At 38.3% G+C, this 21081-nt stretch overlaps 2 protein-coding genes across 2 annotated transcripts in view; both read right to left on the bottom strand.

The window, feature by feature from the left end:
- LOC107044673 (TBC1 domain family member 1) overlaps positions 1-10918 on the bottom strand; it is a 32298-nt gene extending 21380 nt beyond the window's left edge. The window contains exons 1-4 of the mRNA XM_015266630.1: positions 10725-10918; positions 10322-10405; positions 8615-9754; positions 6069-6280 (exon numbers count right to left, since the gene is read on the bottom strand). Of these exons, the coding sequence (XP_015122116.1) occupies positions 6069-6182 (114 nt within the window). The 5' untranslated portion in view covers positions 6183-6280; positions 8615-9754; positions 10322-10405; positions 10725-10918. The remainder of the gene's footprint in view (positions 1-6068; positions 6281-8614; positions 9755-10321; positions 10406-10724) is intronic.
- Positions 10919-12020: 1102 nt separating this feature from the next.
- Positions 12021-16967, bottom strand: LOC107044668 (kinesin-like protein KIF18A). Its single transcript, XM_015266622.1, has 3 exons — positions 16829-16967; positions 13347-15992; positions 12021-12603 (listed from the first exon to the last, which is right to left on the bottom strand). Exons 2-3 carry the CDS (start codon positions 15977-15979, stop codon positions 12564-12566), a joined length of 2673 nt encoding a protein of 890 aa, XP_015122108.1. The 5' UTR covers positions 15980-15992; positions 16829-16967; the 3' UTR covers positions 12021-12563.
- Between the last annotated feature and the right edge of the window lie 4114 nt (positions 16968-21081).

Below are 21081 nucleotides of genomic sequence, written 5' to 3'. Positions count from 1 at the left end.
CGAACAATGGCGTGCTGAAGTCTTTAAAGATGACAATTGTCTCTAAAGATGATGTCTGTTTTCAATTGAAAAGCGCAATTGTGACAACATTGTCCAGTGGGGTCTAGGAGTCTCCCCTGGTTCAAAACCATCTTTAGAGGCCCTAGCACGCCATTTCTCGACCCGCTCTTTCATTTGAGCCCAAAAAAACATTCATATCTTGTCTGACATCGCTGCTACAAACTCGGGCCTACAACTCGGGCCTTCAATTAAAGGCCCGAGTTGTAGGCCCGAGTTTGTAGCAGCGATGTCAGATAAGATATGAATGTTTTTTTGGGCTCAAATGAAAGAGCGGCTCGAGAAATGGCGTGCTAGGGCCTCTAAACATGACACATGTCTCTGAAGATGATGTCTGTTTTCAATTGAAAAGCAGAGTTGTGACATTGTCTAGGAGGACAATGGGGTCTAGGAGTATGTATAGAACATTGGCGTCTAGGAGTCTCCCCTGGTTCCAAACCATCTTTAGAGGTCCTAGCACACCATTTTTCGACCCGCTCTTTCGTTTGAGCCCAAAAAAACATTCATATCTTGTCTGACATCTCTGCTACAAACTCGGGTCTACAACTCGGGCCTTTTATTGAAGGCCCGAGTTGTAGGCCCGAGTTTGTAGCAGAGATGTCAGACAAGATATGAATGTTTTTTTGGGCTCAAACGAAAGAGCGGGTCGAAAAATGGTGTGCTAGGACCTCTAAAGATGGTTTGGAACCAGGGGAGACTCCTAGACGCCAATGTTCTATACATACTCCTAGACCCCATTGTCCTCCTAGACAATGTCACAACTCTGCTTTTCAATTGAAAACAGACATCATCTTCAGAGACATGTGTCATGTTTAGAGACCCTAGCACGCCATTTCTCGACCCGCTCTTTCATTTGAGCCCAAAAAAACATTCATATCTTATCTGACATCGCTGCTACAAAATCGGGTTTTCAACTCGGGTTTTCAATTGAAACCCCGATTATACATGAGGGGATAATTGATCGGATCTCATAGTTTCCGAGATAATCGCGAAAAACAAAAGTGCAAAAAAAAATTAATTTAATTCATCTTGTATAGGGTGTAGGAAGTGGAAAAACGCAATTCTGAGCCGTCCATCTGCCTATACGGAACCCAAATTTCCTCAGGAATCGAATGGAATAGGTTTTAAGGCTCTATCTCTCATAGTTTCCGAGATAATCGCGAAAAACGAAAATGCCAAAAAAAATTAATTTAATTCATCTTGTATAGGGTGTAGGAAGTGGAAAAACGCAATTCTGAGCCGTCCATCTGCCTATACGGAACCCAAATTTCCTCAGGAATCGAATGGAATAGGTTTTAAGGCTCTATCTCTCATAGTTTCCGAGATAATCGCGAAAAACGAAAATGCCAAAAAAAATTAATTTAATTCATCTTGTATAGGGTGTAGGAAGTGGAAAAACGCAATTCTGAGCCGTCCATCTGCCTATACGGAACCCAAATTTCCTCAGGAATCGAATGGAATAGGTTTTAAGGCTCTATCTCTCATAGTTTCCGAGATAATCGCGAAAAACGAAAATGCCAAAAAAAATTAATTTAATTCATCTTGTATAGGGTGTAGGAAGTGGAAAAACGCAATTCTGAGCCGTCCATCTGCCTATACGGAACCCAAATTTCCTCAGGAATCGAATGGAATAGGTTTTAAGGCTCTATCTCTCATAGTTTCCGAGATAATCGCGAAAAACGAAAATGCCAAAAAAAATTAATTTAATTCATCTTGTATAGGGTGTAGGAAGTGGAAAAACGCAATTCTGAGCCGTCCATCTGCCTATACGGAACCCAAATTTCCTCAGGAATCGAATGGAATAGGTTTTAAGGCTCTATCTCTCATAGTTTCCGAGATAATCGCGAAAAACGAAAATGCCAAAAAAAATTAATTTAATTCATCTTGTATAGGGTGTAGGAAGTGGAAAAACGCAATTCTGAGCCGTCCATCTGCCTATACGGAACCCAAATTTCCTCAGGAATCGAATGGAATAGGTTTTAAGGCTCTATCTCTCATAGTTTCCGAGATAATCGCGAAAAACGAAAATGCCAAAAAAAATTAATTTAATTCATCTTGTATAGGGTGTAGGAAGTGGAAAAACGCAATTCTGAGCCGTCCATCTGCCTATACGGAACCCAAATTTCCTCAGGAATCGAATGGAATAGGTTTTAAGGCTCTATCTCTCATAGTTTCCGAGATAATCGCGAAAAACGAAAATGCCAAAAAAAATTAATTTAATTCATCTTGTATAGGGTGTAGGAAGTGGAAAAACGCAATTCTGAGCCGTCCATCTGCCTATACGGAACCCAAATTTCCTCAGGAATCGAATGGAATAGGTTTTAAGGCTCTATCTCTCATAGTTTCCGAGATAATCGCGAAAAACGAAAATGCCAAAAAAAATTAATTTAATTCATCTTGTATAGGGTGTAGGAAGTGGAAAAACGCAATTCTGAGCCGTCCATCTGCCTATACGGAACCCAAATTTCCTCAGGAATCGAATGGAATAGGTTTTAAGGCTCTATCTCTCATAGTTTCCGAGATAATCGCGAAAAACGAAAATGCCAAAAAAAATTAATTTAATTCATCTTGTATAGGGTGTAGGAAGTGGAAAAACGCAATTCTGAGCCGTCCATCTGCCTATACGGAACCCAAATTTCCTCAGGAATCGAATGGAATAGGTTTTAAGGCTCTATCTCTCATAGTTTCCGAGATAATCGCGAAAAACGAAAATGCCAAAAAAAATTAATTTAATTCATCTTGTATAGGGTGTAGGAAGTGGAAAAACGCAATTCTGAGCCGTCCATCTGCCTATACGGAACCCAAATTTCCTCAGGAATCGAATGGAATAGGTTTTAAGGCTCTATCTCTCATAGTTTCCGAGATAATCGCGAAAAACGAAAATGCCAAAAAAAATTAATTTAATTCATCTTGTATAGGGTGTAGGAAGTGGAAAAACGCAATTCTGAGCCGTCCATCTGCCTATACGGAACCCAAATTTCCTCAGGAATCGAATGGAATAGGTTTTAAGGCTCTATCTCTCATAGTTTCCGAGATAATCGCGAAAAACGAAAATGCCAAAAAAAATTAATTTAATTCATCTTGTATAGGGTGTAGGAAGTGGAAAAACGCAATTCTGAGCCGTCCATCTGCCTATACGGAACCCAAATTTCCTCAGGAATCGAATGGAATAGGTTTTAAGGCTCTATCTCTCATAGTTTCCGAGATAATCGCGAAAAACGAAAATGCCAAAAAAAATTAATTTAATTCATCTTGTATAGGGTGTAGGAAGTGGAAAAACGCAATTCTGAGCCGTCCATCTGCCTATACGGAACCCAAATTTCCTCAGGAATCGAATGGAATAGGTTTTAAGGCTCTATCTCTCATAGTTTCCGAGATAATCGCGAAAAACGAAAATGCCAAAAAAAATTAATTTAATTCATCTTGTATAGGGTGTAGGAAGTGGAAAAACGCAATTCTGAGCCGTCCATCTGCCTATACGGAACCCAAATTTCCTCAGGAATCGAATGGAATAGGTTTTAAGGCTCTATCTCTCATAGTTTCCGAGATAATCGCGAAAAACGAAAATGCCAAAAAAAATTAATTTAATTCATCTTGTATAGGGTGTAGGAAGTGGAAAAACGCAATTCTGAGCCGTCCATCTGCCTATACGGAACCCAAATTTCCTCAGGAATCGAATGGAATAGGTTTTAAGGCTCTATCTCTCATAGTTTCCGAGATAATCGCGAAAAACGAAAATGCCAAAAAAAATTAATTTAATTCATCTTGTATAGGGTGTAGGAAGTGGAAAAACGCAATTCTGAGCCGTCCATCTGCCTATACGGAACCCAAATTTCCTCAGGAATCGAATGGAATAGGTTTTAAGGCTCTATCTCTCATAGTTTCCGAGATAATCGCGAAAAACGAAAATGCAAAAAAAATTAATTCAATTCATGTTCTATAAGGCCTAGGAAGTGGAAAAACGCAATCCTGATGTATAAAAATGCAACTACGTGAAACACACAGGTGTATAAAAATACAAGTGCGTGAAACACACAGTAGTATGAAACTTCAACTGCGTGAAATGCACAGCAGTATGAAAATTCGGCTGCGTGAAACACACAAACTTCACGCATGCGTGGAGTGTATGGAGTGTACGGGAGTGATTCACGCAATGGTGCGAATAGTCACGGCCTAAATAAATTCTGACAGTTCTTATCGCCGTTTCCCATTGGCAGAGGAGTCTCAAGGTATTTTCCGTTATCGCAGTGGGACCACTCTCGCAAAAACCCTCAGAGGGAATGAGAAAAATTTCGTATTTGTGTTCTCATTGGTGTGTCTGTTATACTCCTGTGACACTCATTTCGAACGGGTATTGTTCCCCGCGCATTATCAGGGCAAATGCCATAAAACCACGTTTGCGTACATTATTTTTTCAACCAGATAAGCAGTGAATGCGACTAGCGACTACTCGACTGCAATGCATATTCCCTTTTTCAAAATGAAAGCGATAAGCGAAAAGATAATTCCCCTATTTACAGAGACTCAACACTATTTTGTTAACCGTTAAAACTTGCTGGGAAAATCAACTCCTGTTTTAATTAATGGGATGCACATAAATTAACGCGACAATAATAACAGAGACATTGTTGAGAACACGAAGTGACGTGAAGGACACGGAATATAAAAGATTACTGCGAAATTTATTTTTTGCCGTTTTTTTTTTCATTGTTATTTTTTCTTGTCTCTCGTGTATGCAATTGAAATGGCAACGAGAGAGTCCTTCGACGGACATGTTTGGAGTGGAAATGATCGTTTTTGTCGCGCAGACAAATCGGGTTTCTTGCGGGGAATCCAATGGTGTATAAAATTCTGCTGTTGAATGCTGACATAATCGCAATGTCGGGGTTTTTAATGTTGACAATTTTTACCTGAACTTTCCGGTGCACTACTTGTAAATTTTTATCATGTTAGACCTCCACCGAGATTTCCACTGGAGAATTTTGCATTGAAAATTTATAATTTACCGGAAAATTCATGGAAAACGCAAATTTCAATTAAATTATTGCAAGGCAATTAATGGAGTGCAGGGAAATGCAGATGAATATATTCTCAAATTTGCAATAGATGTGAATGAAGGAGTTTCTCATTAAAAATTTATAATTTAATGGAATGCATTAAAATGCATGAAAAATCCACTAAATCGACAAAAATCGAACATTGAAAGACATTCCAATCATTAAATTTGTCAATAAAATTTCAGAAACTGAGATTTTAAGTGTTTTCTAAAAAAAACCATTGAAGTACTTGAATAGCCTCAAATCGATTAAAATCCACGAAATGTATTTTTATCCCCTTTGTAGCAAAATGATGTCTGCGACAGTGCTGTTGCATTCTCAAGTATCATATCACCATTGTTGCAACCTGCGAAAGTCGAAAACAATCATCCGGAAATCCCTGAGTGCGGGACTTGCATAACGCGAGTGGAAAAATTCTCCAACAATTTTTCCCCCCTGTCAATAACAATTTTTTTACTTTTCATTACATTTTATTACAGAATCGTGTGATAAAAATATTTGAAATGACTCTCCATGTGATTCAGTGCGCGAGTGATTAATACCATCTAGTTGATTGCAACAGCATGAATACAGGTTCACGTAAGGGGGAAAATAGAAGCGTGTGGAATGTGGAAATAGGGAGTTCATGGGAGTTCCAGTCGAGGGGACTTTTCTGATGAAAAAAAAAAGAAAAAACATCCCCTCCTTCATGCATACTCCCTATTAGAGTTTACACGCAGACATAGGGCATTTGGACAGTAAAAAATGTAAGGGCCACACGCAAGAAAACCATTCGTGGTATTTACAGCGATATTCACTTACTTCTGTTATGACCTTTAATGTCTTTTAGAGTGAAGTTAATAAATCCATCAATTATGCATAAGTTTGAGGAAAAAATGAACGATGAATTCTGTTTACGCATTATGCAATGGAATTGAATAAATTGATTTTAATAAAAAATGAGGAAAAACTTACTCGCTGGTGATTACTCCTTCTCTTGATTTCTTTTGTGATCCAGGGTAACATTGGACTGCTGAATCGACGGTCTATCGCCGTCGATCCGAGATAAATTGCTGGCACAAGTTTCATGATTGTTTGGGGTTTATTTTTGTCTTGGGGATTTAGTTTCTTTGATATCGCTGGGTTTTGATGTACAGCAGACGTTTAAATTTCACATCTTGATTTTTCTGGAAATAAAAAAAATGCTTTGTGGTGATGGGGATAATAGTGAACAGAGGAATGAATAATTCGTTCGTTATCACGTGTGGAGAAAGTTCGGAAAAAACTTCGGTGTATTTGGTGATTAAATACAACTACAATTTTTTTTCCGAAAATTAATCTATTCAGTGGTCGAAAAAATTTATTCATTTCTTATTCGATGATTTATGGTGCGTAATAGCTCGAATTTGAATTTCATATCTTGATTTGATTGAAATAAAAAAATGTTCCGGTATCATTTAGTAGTAGAATTAGAGATAAGAACGGAATTTCTACAAGTTTAACATTTAACATTCTTCGATTTATCTTGTATGTCACAATGGAGTATAATTACGAAATTTCTCTGATACATGCATCAATTAATGAGAAAAAATATATTCATTTGTTACTCAAAGATTTGTTATGATTCTGGTAATGTTAAACTGAGAAATCAATAACTCGTTCAGTATTGCGTGTGTCGAACGTTCAGAAAAACTCATGTGTATTTAGTAATCAAATATAATTAGAGTTTTTTGCGAAAATTAATCTATTCATCAATCGAAAAAAATTGATTCATTTGTTATTCGAGGATTTATCATGCATAACAGTTCAAATTTAAATTTCATATCTCGATTTGATTGAAATAAAAAAATGTTCCGGTATCACTTAGTAGTAGAATTAGAGATAAGAACGGAATTTCTACAAGTAGATCAACATTTTTCGATTTATTTCATATTTCACAATGAAAAATAACTACGAAATTTGTCGGATATATTCATCAATTGCTAGGAAAAAATTTATTCGTTCGTTACTCGAGGATTTGTGATGCACGCAATAGCAGAAGTTGAAATTTCACATATTGATTTTACTGGACATAAAAAAATGTTTTGATATCATGGGTTGATAACACTGAGCGACGTAATAAAATATTTTTTTGCGAAAATCAATCTATTCATCACCCGAAAAAAATTAATTCATTTCTTATTCGAGGATTTACGATACATAACAGCTTAAATTTGAATTTCATGTCTGTATTTTATTGAAATAAAAAGATGTTTTGGTATCATTCATTAGTAGAGTTGGAGATGAGAACGGAATTTCTAAGAGTATTTCCACATTTATTTATTCATCAATTAATCGAAAAAACGTAACTTATTCGTTACTCCAGAATTAAAAGATTTTCTGTTAAAAATGGAATTTGTTCAAGTGTTTTAATTCTTCGATTCATCACACATTTTGCGATGAAGTACAATTACGAAAATTGTCACAAGAGAAATCGATCAGCAACAATAAACACACGTCTACTACCCGCGTGGGATTTCAACAATTGGGTCAATGTCTAATCAGATGAAACCACTATGTACCTCGTTCCTCATTATGCATTCAGTTACAACAATGACTTTTTTAATGTCTAGAATGTGAAAATCTGTAATACTGGATTCTCGATTAAATTAACGTGGACGTTGATTATTCCAATGCCTCATGTGTAATGCTCTTTAGAGACTCTTGATATTCACAAAATGATTCTTTAAATGTCCTGTGCACACAAGCCTCAATTTCTTCATTTTTTTTTATTAGGTTTTATTCATTTTCACAATTGAAAATGGGAAATCGAATTTTTTTTCTAATTAGGTAAATACATTTGGAGGTGTTTTCTTTCCCGAGAAAAAAAAATTTCGGTAAGAAAATTGTGGTTTCCTCTTGAAATTATCATTTGTTCTCAATACCATTCACTTGATAAAACCGGAGCCTCACATAATTCTCTGCAGAACGAATGAATTTACCCGAAAGGCATATAAATCTCTCGCGAGAGCAATTACAACTGTAAAAATTATCATGTTCTGGAGGAAACTTTCCTTTTTGCCACAAGTAAATTGACTCAACACGACAAAGGATCTCTTCAGGGGAACAATTATCAGCAGAATAAATTTTTTTTCTCAGTGTGAAAGTAAGACTTCTTCCAGGCCATTATTTCTAAAAATTCTCGAACCTTCATCCGCCGAAATATCGCCTGATAAATTCCCCGATCAGCATACACATCAGTTCATTAACCCACCGATAAATGCCGCACATACGTGTTTACAAACCGATCAATAACCCTCGAAAAACTCCTCTAAAATCCTCATAAAATTCCTCTCGACCCGTCCACTCCACCTCAATCTCCATACAAATTATTCTCCATTCCCTCTGGCCATCAGATCCCCAATCCCCGAACGACATCAAAGAAAGAGGAATGAATAAATTATCCCTCCAATAAATCCGGATATGACAGTATGCATTACGAAGGTGAATCGTGACAAAAAAAACATCGGCTGAATACTCACCAATTAACCCCCGATGGAGCAATTACAATCCAGGTAAAAGGTCTAATCAGCTTTTTTCTCAGCTCCCCTGTCAATCTCATAAAAATTCACAAGTGTCTGTTCACTGGGGTTCCTATCACTCCTCCGGAGGCTCTCCCAAGTGTCACAGCACACATCGCAAGTAATGCAAATTCAGATTGTTGCAAATTGGAATGTAATTCACCGCCCACTGGAGCCTTTGAAATACTAAGAACAATTTTTTTTATTTCCCCGGAGTGGACACTTGGACGTAATCCCTCGAGCGTCTATTTACTTCTGACAATTTTTACGCATTAACAGACTCCGTCGTCTCCGTTATTTTCTGGGTGCGGTTTTAGCGGTCTACAAGCCCCTTATTTCACGTATTTTCCGGAATAAATCGCTACTTTCCTCGTGTCTTAAGTACGTAATAGTGCGTACAACGCGCTCCGGCACGACAGCTGTCCGTACGTGCCATTTTGCAATCGCATAAATGGTTTATTACGGATTCAGTTATGCTTTTTTTGCGGATTTATCCTTGGTTAATGGTACACAGTGTAAATAGCACAGGCACTTGTTAATTCTCGGGGATAGTCACGTTTTGATATCACGGGGCTTTATTCATAGAGTCACGATACATTGGGTTTTTTCACATTTTTTTATTGGGTTATTTCTTAACGGGAAAAATAAAGACACTGGAATGTCGACGATTGCACGGACTGGAGAAAGGTGCACGGCGGTGACAGGAGGATTATGGATTTGGGTTTAATGAGGGAGGGAGACATCTTGCGGAGGTGTGGGACAGTGGTTGCTCGCTCGGTGGATAGGGAAGGGTTGGAGAACTTCAAATAATTGTTTGCAGACGTTATTCAGATTTTTTAATGCTTTTATTTCGAGTCGCGATTCAAGTTTTCGAACAATTCATCACTGTTAGGTGAACGTTTAGTGGTAATATCTTCGTTGGTGTCGGGGAATGCTTGGGAATTAGCTGATTGAGTTGGTGATATCGTATGGTGAGTTTTTCAGATTTTTAGTTTCTCCTGATGCGTCTGCAGGAGACTTCGTGCTCCGGTTTACACTCGCAGAGATTGCCAAAGTGGTGGTAAGTCACCCCGACTTGGCAGTCTGAGCCGTCCAGTGGGACTGAAAATGTAATTTTGAGTTTTAGAAAAAGGGGTGGATTTCTTGAGGAAATTACTGTGAGAACCTTTAGAAATTTTCAATCACTAGAACTTGTAAATTGTTCGTTCTTTGTGGAAGTAGCATACGTGTGTCTAGTTCTTTCCATTCAATTTTCATATAAAAAAATTCTCATAGAAATTTTACAAAAAAACGTTATACATTTTTTTTACGCGGAGGAACTATTCTATAAAAAACATTCACACAACTTTTTCTGCGGAATATCTGAATTTCTAGATTTCTAATGGAGTGTCATTACGAAATTCCGGAATTTATTCATTAATTAGTCGAGGAAATTTATGTTGAGAAAATTCCTGTAGGAGATCCTAAATTGTTTGAATTTTCATATCATGAAAAAATTCCTATAGAAGAAATTCTGTAAAAAAAGCTGTACAATTTTTATAAAAAAAACCTTCATGTATTTTTTCTGCAGAAAATTTAAATTTCAAGACTTCCTCATTCAGTGAATTCATACGGAAAATCCTATACAATTTTTCTTCGTGCACTCGAAGGGAATTAAGTTTTACTCACGCTCTGGATAAGTCACTCCGTTGACAACAGTCTCCTTCGGGAGACTTCCGGGCTGGCCTCCGTGCTGAGGCCTAGCAGCGACAGCTACCCAAAATCACCCGATTAATTAATTAATCCATCAATAAATCAATTACCCAAAAGAAAAATGCAATCGCGAAATGAAAAAGCGGTTTATTTTGACTAGCAATCAGTTTTCAATAAATATCTCGGAATTGTAGGCAAATATCAAAATTTTTGTTAGAACCTTTTTTGTGGAGCGAATCAAGAGCTACAAAAAATGTTATAATGAAAATTTCGCTATCTCCCATAGATTCGAAGATATTCTTCGAAAACTCAGCTAAGATCTAAGTCGAACCCATGAAACTTGAACCGTTTGACTTCGCTATTGAATCCTTCCACTCACCCATGATAGCCAGAGCCAGAATCAAAACTTTGCACATCATGGTTGCTTCTTCGACGGGATTAGTCGACAAATCTTCACAGAGAAACTTTCAGTAACTGATGATCAAAAGTCAGAGCCTGCGATTATATACCCACTGCACATATGTGGGTGGGATTCATTCGATGAGTGTATCCGCATCACTGAACCCGCATGTTTGAAATTGCCAATATTTTTCCTTAGGTATTTTCCTTGATTTCTACTACTCTGAGTCAGTTGTTATCATTGGACGACATGCATATTTACAGCTTGTCATAATTTTCTCGAGGTTTTCCTTATGCTCCTCTTTGTTCGGAGCCTGACATTTATATTTTATAGCCATTGGGACTTCCCAGAATCACAGCAGTGAAGATTATATTCTTTTCGTTATGTGAAATGTTGATTTGTAAAATGATATCCTCAATGTTGCGTCGTAATGAAGCAAAACTGATTATCTGGATTTTTTTATTTATTGATCGCGCACGAAAAAATTTAGTAGAAAATCTTATCGAATTCGGTGGGAAGTTCTATCGGATTTCTATTGTTCATCATTGTTAGTTGTTCATTCATTCATTTATTTATTTATTCATTTATTCGCATCCATCCCCGTTTTATGATCATGGACTGCTTTTTCCAATTTTTCGTCATCGTTAGTTTGAAAATTTATTACTAATTTATTCTTTGTCGTCCAGAAATGGTGGTGAGTCCATTCAATTGAGTTAAAAATCCAGTCTGGTCGGTCAACATGCATTTGAACATAATTTTTAGTTCTTTTTACACAGGCAGAGACTTGGCTGAGTTTTATTTCGTATATTACAGTAGAATTAGGGAGTTTGTTCCTCATTTTTCGTAACAATTCATAATTTATGATTGAATAAAGAAGCAAGCAACTACTTGAGATATTTTTATGCTCTTACACAAAACTTGAACAAAGTATTACCAAATTTTTCTGCATTAGATCAGTTTTACGATCAACCGATCTATCTTTCCAGAGGATGGGAAATTTTCCAGCTTTTGAAAATTCATCATTCATTGAATCATCTCATCATTCACGTATTTTCCTATTTCTAAATGGATCAATTTTCGACTCGCTAATATTCAGAAAAGTATTCTCTGCAGTCGAAAAACTGTAACTCATTAAAATTTCCTCTTCTCCCGGTGCAGAATCGTGAACGATATTTTTTCCTCATTCTATATATTGATTTACGAAATTACATCCTCAATGTGGCGTAAAAGAAGTTGATTCAGAGTTTTTACGTAAAAAACTTTATTTGACTGTTACAAACATTACACATTTGTGCGATTACAAGTATTATATATAGAAAATGTATTGTCATATTGCTCGCCTTAGCGCACGGTGAGAATCGATAACAATAATATATATAAACGTTTTATTTACGAAAATTGTAAGGCTCTTCTCAAATAATTATTCATATTGAATTTAAAACTTATACCATCAAGTGTTACGTTATCATCACTCCCAGAATCTATCAGCAATCTCATATAAAAGTCAAAAGTCAAACAAACTTCGAGTACAACTCAGTGAGAGGAGCATTGGCGTCTAGATAATAATTTTAAAAAATCTACATTTATTCAGTCATTAAAATTAACATTAATTAGAGAGAAACAAAATTGGCAGTAGAGTCTCAGACACTTCTGAAACGACATGTAATGAGGAAAGAATTGCCATGGGTTCTTTCGAGATTACGCAAGGGCTGTGTACATTAAAATAATTCCTCTTATCACTCAAGGTGCAGAGTAAATGGTGCTGTATTAAACACACAGGGATTTGGATATTTTTCTCGTTTTTCTGGAATATTAACCCTACCAGGGTACACGGGACGACGGCGCTGCCGATGGTAACCTGTGACACGACATTCCAGGGGTTATTAATTAAGTCATTACGGTTGTTTATTAGGTGGGTAACCAGTTCTGCGTGCTATGTGATATTTTACGCGTTGTTCATGGGGGAACTTACTGTAGAGAAATAAATCTACAATGCTCAGTCATATTTCTACAGATGTGAATATATTTCATCAATTTCCCATGGTTAATAATCGTTAATTCTGAATATTCCCGGCAATGTCGTGGATTTTCAATACAGAAAACATTGGTAGTACAGTTCCTGCGAGGGAAAAGACTTAATTTGCATTTTTGACAGTTCAATTGATAATTTTCACCGAATCTTGCATTAAAATGTACCAAAATTCACTTCAAAGTCTATTTCATTCATGAAAGCCCACAATTTTCAGTCATAATTTATATTTAAAAAAAAATTTCTACGAATCTCTATTCGTTAGTTTTCTAGTTGTCTCAATGTCTTTTGTAATGTCTCGGTCTCGGTTTTTCCATCTAGAAAACATTGAGGGTATTTTAATAGACCAGTTTTAGCGAAAGAATGAGTTTCAATACTTTTAATATTTAAAAAACATCGGCAATTCATAATTGAATCAATCATTCCCAGCTATATTGATAACAGATCAATTCAATCGATAATTCTCACCATTTGTCGCATTAAAACCCCCAACAATACCATTTTATAGTCTCAAAGTCCATTAAAGCTTCCCATAATCCCCAAAAGCAGTGGAATATTCCTGAAAAACTTACTTCTGTTTTATATGATTCTTCTGATAGGGATGGGAATTGACCAGCCCCCTCCGCTCCCTGTTCCTAATGGCCTTCAGTCCCCCGTGCTCATTATTCCCCCCCTCGTAAGGTGCCGAAGATATTTGCGTCAGCAGTTTGGGCCTGTCACTCTTCAACTTATTCAAAATAGCAACGCTCTTAGCACTCATAACACTAACAGGTTTCCCACTCCCCTTATTCTCCTTTCCCGTAAAATTGTGATTGGTCTGTTGTGCCGAAACAACCCTGTTCTTCGGCGATACTTTCCTGACTTTATTCGGCGTTCTACTAGTCGTATGATTCTTATCAGCTAGAATGCGTTTTTTCGCTTTATTCTCCATCAAATTGAATGTATTATTTAACTGACTTGCTTTGATCTCCTCTCCATTTGCCAAATCCCTCTCACATTCTGGTTCATCACTCACTGGAGAATCTACAGTTATCGTGGAATTAAGATTACTCTCAACAATGGGTGAGCACATGTTACTCGTAGATCCATCGAAAGTGGTGTTCAATTTACTCGCAGGGGCTGGTGGCTCGTCCTCCAGGTACAGAGCATTGTGAATTGGCATTTCATTGTTCAAGGGGTCCATCAGCTCCTCCAGTGTCAGACCAGTACGGTTGTACAGATCCTCGTGAGGACTGTGTTCATCAGCATCAGCCCACTTGATATTCCTCACTCCCTCCAACGACTTAACAAGCTGTTTGTACTCAGTCTTCATTTTATCCGTCATGATGTTGTAGCCACACATTGTTCCATAGTATGTCTGCAGAATGCCACTCATTGTCTTCAATATCGTGTCACTCGACTCCATCTCGCACTGCTGAAGACTGCAGATCTTCCTGGCGTGCTCGTACTGCTGCTGAATCCTGCAGGACTTGATCTCCATCATTCTGACAGCACAGTTATCCCTCAATTTGTCAGTGAGCCCCTTCTTACTGATCTCGTCATTAAGAGCGTCGAGCTCTCGTTCCACTGACTGCAGCTCACTCCACACCTGCTCCATCTGGATCTTAACGACCTCTCGTTGTCTCTTGAAGTGCAGAAGGGACTTGTTGACCCTGGATTTACCACTGGCATTCTGCTCCTCAGCAACGAGATCCAGAGCTGCTGTGAGATTCTGGAGACGTTTGTCAGCAGCAATTTTGTACTGAATTCTGGAGCAGAGGATTTTATCAGCACTCTGGAGGGAGAGAACCTTCTCGTTGAGTGATTTCTTCTGCTCGTAAAGGTCATTCAATCTGTCATTCATCTCTTTTATCTCCCTCTGGGCCTCTTCACTGAGTTCCGAGGGCTCTGGTGACGAGCTTGATGCCATACTCTTGCTCTCCAGGGCCAACAATTTTTCCTTCAACAGATTGATCTCCTTCTTTTGCTCGTCCACAAGTTTAATATAACTCGTCACATGCATCTCACAAGAGATTATGTTCTTCTTGATATGTGTCTTGATCTTCTTGGCTCGATTGGCGTACCTCAAAGTATTGTAAGTGTCCTCATAGCTCATACTGGAGGGGCCAATATTAGCAATCATGACAGTACGACAATTTCCCCCCAACGAGTCCTTCAACAGACGAGTGAGCTTGGAGTCTCTGTAAGGAATGTGCTTGACACCATCAGCAAGATTGTTTATGCAATTACCAAGAGCCAACAGTGATTTATTGATATTGGCTCCCTCTTTGAATCTGGCCCCCTTGCAGCCAGTGGCAGAGGCCCTCTCCGATCCAGCTAGATCTATCATCGAGAGCTTCACCTGCTTCACCTGTCCATCCAACTTGCTCGCCATGTTGACGTACACCTGGAACACAGCGTGACTTCGACTGCTCTCCTGATTAGCGTCAGTTGGGTGCTGAGTTCGGTTCTTGTTTCCACGCGCCAGAAGCTGGAGGAGTTCGTCAGCACTGGCGATGGGAATGATCTTCAGATTGGCCACGATCACCCCAGCACGACCGTCTTCTCGAAGCGCCAGGGGCCCAGACTTGTGGAGGAGATCCTGAACGTTTTCATTGTAAATCTCCAAGTATGTCACGCCAAGAGTGAAATTTCGGTTCTCTCTTTGTCCCTCTATCTGCCTGAATAGCTCTGCCATTGTTCTGTAAGTTATGCCAGGGTCGCCCTCCTTTCCCAGCATTGTGTGGGTCTTTCCAGCTCCAGTGGCTCCGTAAGCGAAGACCGAGCAGTTGTAGCCCTCTAGTAAATCGGAGATTATCTCTCTCGTTGTGCCATCGAATACTTGCTCGTTCGAACAGGTCATGTCGAAGACGTGGTCGAAGATGAACTGGAGCTCTTTGTTCTGTTTTTTCAGGAGATCTCGACCCTTTTGGGCCACGCCCCTGTAGAAGAAGGGGTTCTCCTCGACTTTTGGATCGAATATCAGCATCTTTTCGTCAACGACTTTGATCACGGTCCTGTGGTTGTCCTGGGACTCTCGCTCATTGGGGGGACGAACTCTCACGATTACTTTGATGCTGGTTCCACCCTCGTTGTCACTTGTTACTGATCTCGTTGTACTGCCACTTGTGCTGGGCTTGAATTGGGCTCCCGAACGACGTTTGCCGAATCGTCGGGCCTTTCCTGGGGAGAAGGCCTTCTCCAGGTCACGTTTGTTTAGTACCATTCTGATGCAGTCGCTGAAATCAATCGGTTGTGAGGTTCAGAGGTTGGGGTGAAATCGATATTTTTTTAAATGTCATGTATGAAAAAAATTGATGGAAAACCCAACGCTTTCTTTAAGAAATTCTATTGAATTTCTGTTGGTATTCTACTGGAAAATTCGGTTTGTTCTTTGTATGAGTTCTGTAAAAAAATATCGAACGGGGTTTTTGAATAGATATTTTTCTACAGAAAAAGGACTATAGGTGTTGATCTCTCTATATAACAGAGGAGATGAAGATGAAATCGATATTTATTTATTTGTTAATCTCACGTGTAAAAAAATTTGATAGAAAAGCTAACGCTTTCTTTAAGAAATTCTGTTGGTCTATTGGAATTCTACTGAACAGATATTTGTGTACAGACAAAAATCTAAAGGGGTTGATTTTTCTATATCGCATATTCTGTTGTGACTTTTTCTACAAAAATTCTTCTTAATTAACGAAGATAATTTGAGATGTTAAGTTAAGAAATCTAAGTACTGGATTCTAGAACCAAAGTGCCTTGAAATAAGAGGAAATGTTTACCGATTTAAGTAACGTGGGTATAATTATTGGATTTCAGTAAAAACTCCGGAGAAGTAGAACTCCTCCCCTGATTCTCAGATAAAGTTCTCTTAGAATAAGTGAAAATGTCACTGAAATGTAGGACTCTACTGTAATTCAGAGATTGTAACTGGAGACCAGAAACTTTTTTTCTCTATGAGTTTTGGGGCTGCAGTTGTGACAGCTTGGGGGCAGGCGTTGGGGGTTTGTTGGTTAGCTGTGTTGTGGGGATTGGAGGTTTTTGTCGAACGTAATCAGGTGTTACTTACGTGGAGAGCTTTACGTCGAGTTGGTGGAGGTGAGCGATGATGGGTGGAGTTGGTTTTCACTTTTGTTCGTCGGATTTTTTGGTGAACACGGGGAGTCAACACAATCGACGATCTGGAGCATCGCAAACCGTTAGCGTCATGCGAGAAACTTGGAATTCGAATTTTTAGGGCACGAGGGGGACGTGCGGCGGCGCTGCGGGTGCCGATTGGGGCGACGTCGCGGGGAGTTGGGGAACTGGGGGGTGGACTCGGTGGGTGACGGAGAGATTTGCAGGACTGCGGGTGTCAGAGAGGTTTTTTGAATGTGGGGTTTACACTGACACGTCGTATTTTCGATATGACACTTTGGCCCCAGATGAAAAAAAAAATTATTTCGACATTTCTGGGGTCTCCGAGTGTTTTATTAGCATCAGAATCGCTAATAGATACAGAATCAACGTTCACCTGGCTAAAAAATTCGATTTTGGCGAAAGTCAACATTCCCACTGGAAAAACGGAAAATATGACCCTTTGAAAATCTGAAAAAAAAACTTTTTCAGTTTTCACTTTTTCCACATATTTTTGAGAGTTCTGAATAGCCCGTCGCTTAAATAGTTGGAATCAACGTTCATCCGGCTAAAAAATTCGATTTTGGCGAAAGTCGACTTTCCCCCTGGAAAAACGGAAAATCTGACCCTTTGAAAATCTGAAAAAAAAACTTTTTCAGTTTTCACTTTTTCCACATACTTTTGAGAGTTCTGAATAGCCCGTCGCTTAAATAGTTGGAATCAACGTTCACCCGGCTAAAAAATTCAATTTTGGCGAAAGTCGACTTTCCCCCTGGAAAAATCCAAGATCTGACACTTTGGCCCTCGTGACCCTTGTGACCCATTGACCGCCTTTCTCCCTAAAAAAATCGAAGATCTGACACTTGGGCCCGGGTAAAGAAAAAAAAAATTTTTATTTTTTACTTTTTCCAAATACTTTTGAGAATTCTGGATAGCCCATCGCTTAAATCATCGGAATCAACGTTCATTCGGCGAAAAAATTCGATTTTGCCGAAAGTCGACTTTCCCCCTGAAAAAATCCAGGGGGAAGAAATTTCAGTCTGAAATTTCATTTTTTTTCTAACAGTGAAAATAAATAAAGAAGTGATGAAATTTCCACATTCGATTTTAGGGGAACAATAACTGTCTCTCCTCCCTGACGGTTAATAGAAAACAGGTGTAAGTGGTCATGTCAATGTGTAACTTGTGGAAGGGAGACAAGGGCACATGATAAGGAAGGTAAATTATGAACTAAATATAGTGTGATAACGGCTTCATTGACATCAAGAAACAAACACTATTAAATTGCTATAATTCTATTCTTCAACGTAATGATTCCACTTCCATTAATATTAAATAGCTGTTCTGTTTTCAATCGATCGAAGAAGAAATTAGATTGTTATGTCTCCAGTGAAATTCCATCCTGCTTATTCTGACGCAAGCAAATTTCTCGAGTAGGTCAGTAAATCCGCAACGGTTGCAATAATTTCATGAGAATAAACAAGCTTTGTGTACATGCAAACACCCAGAGAAATGGTTTACGTAAATAAAATCAACTTCGTTTGAATAAATTAGATGTTTCGACGAAGTAAAAAACGAATTTATTAAGACGTAATAATCTTTTCTTTGAATTAATAAATTGTTGATTTCATTTCATATTTTTATAGTCATTTTATAGTAATTTTATAGTTTGTTTTATTTATCTATTTTGATCTATTCAGGGATGTAGATCGGAAGAATGAATAAGTACAGTTATGTACAGTCGCGGACTTAAGTTCGTGAACAGCCTGCACTTGCATCCTATGTGTTTTGTTCATGAACTTTATTACCCGACTGTACACGAAAAATGTATTAATATTAATTGATCTTCACTCTGTGTAAGCTCAGGATTGAACGATCAATTATTGCTCGACTCGAGTTCCATCTGGGTTGTACTCTCCGGGTCTGCAGTACATTCTGGTGCAAGAGAATTGTCCAAGTACTTTCTCACATCTGCAGACGTTGCAGTACCACTTGAAGGACTCTCCCGGTTCACAAGGATAATCGGTAGGAATGGAGCTTATGCTTTTTTTCTGTGCAGCGACAACGACTAGGATTGAACATGCAGAAGTTATTGTTTGTTTTTTCTCACAGAGAAAAAAACATTTCGATTTTCAGGGACATGCCACTGATTGTCAAGGATCCATCCCTAATTTCTACGAAAATGTTACTCATTTCCAGGAAATCAGAGACATGTTCGTGAAAATGTGTGACATGTTCTAGAAAATAAAAAATGTTTTTTCTCTGTGTTCAATGTAATATTTTATTACACTTACCCGTAATGACGAATGCAAGAAGAAGGCCTTTGAAGATCATCTTTAGCTTCTGTTGATTTCTCTCTGAAATTGCTGAGTGACTCAGAACTATTTTAGTACTAGTTTTTCGACAAAAATCCCACAGTTATATATCCACGATTTTGAGCTAGTCAAATATGGAGCGACCAATCAGAATTTCTGTCGTAGCCACATCTGTTGATGTCCGCATGACTATTGAAGTTGATACACACGAATTCGAAACGGCTAATGTACTGTTTCTAAATGAGCAAACATAAAACATTGTGTGATAATTCGAGTAATAACTTGCGCAACGTGTTCATGTTCTACACGTCTCATAAATTTCGAAATAGATTAGGAAGCTCAATCCATAATTTATGTAAATATTTCATTAACCGCTGGATACATTAGGACACACTTACTCGTAAACTTGATTGCGTGGAAATTTCCTTGTCGGACATTTGACCGGACGCTAATGTATTTTGAAAAATCTGTAATAATGAGTAAAAAACCTAAATTTGTGTACAAAAGAAATCCTGAATTTTGACCCATCTAACGCAGAGAAAAATAGTTTCATTTTCAAGGACATGCAATTGATTTTCAAGAATCGATCAGTAATTTTTAGGAATGTATTTCCCATTTTGAGGGATTCTTGGTTGTGATTAGGGATGTGAAAGTGACTGTCATTTTCCCCCGCGATATAGAGTTTAACCCTTCAGAACTCGCGCTATAAGCGCCGCGCCGCCTTTTTCAAATTTTCGCTTGCCTCTTGCAAAATTGAGCTTTCAAAAAATTGAAAAAATTAGAATGCCTAGCTTGAATCATTTAGAACGGATTAGCAAGGTTCTTATCCGCTGAAAATCCATCAAGGCTACGAAAAATAATAAATTGTTGAGGCTCATACGCAAAAGCGGCGCCGTGCCGCCCAGTGCGAGTAACGAAGGATGTAAAATTTTCAATTCCGCTGTTGCTGTTTCCCGCTCGCCGCACGCTCAGCGCGTACCTATGAACGTGACAACGCTGCGTTACTAAAAGCACGGGCGGCGCAGCGCTCACCACGCGAGTAACGAAGGTCGGTGGCTGAGCGCGAGTTCTGAAGGGTTAAAAGACACAAAACGGAATTTTGCTCCACGATCACTTGACTTTTTCAGTCATTTTTTCTCAACTTTTTTTCTGATCTAATGAACGAATCAGTTCTATAGTTATACTTCATTTATTTATTAATATCAATATGTAATCATGATTTCATCTGTATAAATATGGACTCTTCAGCAGATTTACACTCTGATGTCTGACAATGAGCCAAAGATTGGATCATCTCTTAGAATCGGGCTGGGGTTCCATCTCGGTTGTAATTTCCAGGTTTGCAGTGGTCTTTAGTGCAAACAAAATTCTCGTCTGGCAGTCCGGTGCATATGCAACGGTTGCAATACCACCGGAAAAATGTTCCATTTTGACAGTCGTAATCGACGGGTGGGGAGTTTTCGTCTTCGCCGAATGCAGCAGTAACAGCTGTACCAAAATAGTAATAGAAGGTCAAATAATTTCGGAAACAATTTTTTTTTCTCGGATCAACAAGAGTTTTCCGACAATTAATGAAAATCGATGGATGAGTGCATCAGGAAAGTTTTCCTGCAGAATTTTTTTCATATTTTCACCTGTCACGAAAAATTTGAGAATATATTGGACAATATTTGAAAATTGAAGAATATATTTGTCCCAGTGTTCTTGATTTTTATCAATTACTATGGAATAATTGAACTGAAATTTACAGCTTCGACTGATTTTTCCCCGAAATTTCGAATTTTCGATGACGAAATTTCCTTGAAATTTCGGTGGGACTGCCCGATAAACTTATAGAAATTGATATTTTTGTAATTATAGGTGTTTTTTGATTAGATATTTTATTAGAAGG

The sequence above is a fragment of the Diachasma alloeum genome, unplaced genomic scaffold (genome assembly GCF_001412515.2).
Source record: "Diachasma alloeum isolate Michigan unplaced genomic scaffold, Dall2.0 Dall_scaffold_00782, whole genome shotgun sequence".
Classification (NCBI taxonomy): domain Eukaryota; kingdom Metazoa; phylum Arthropoda; class Insecta; order Hymenoptera; family Braconidae; genus Diachasma; species Diachasma alloeum.
Note: the sequence above shows the minus strand (reverse complement) of the source record. Positions and strands in the feature narration are given on the sequence as shown.

Coding starts and splice junctions, on each gene's coding strand:
- LOC107044668 (XM_015266622.1), bottom strand. CDS start 15,979: ATGGTACTAAACAAACGTGACCTGGAGAAGGCCTTCTCCCCAGGAAAG. Junction 12,604..13,346: donor AAGAATCATATAAAACAGAA/GTAAGTTTTTCA, acceptor GTCGTGTCACAG/GTTACCATCGGCAGCGCCGT.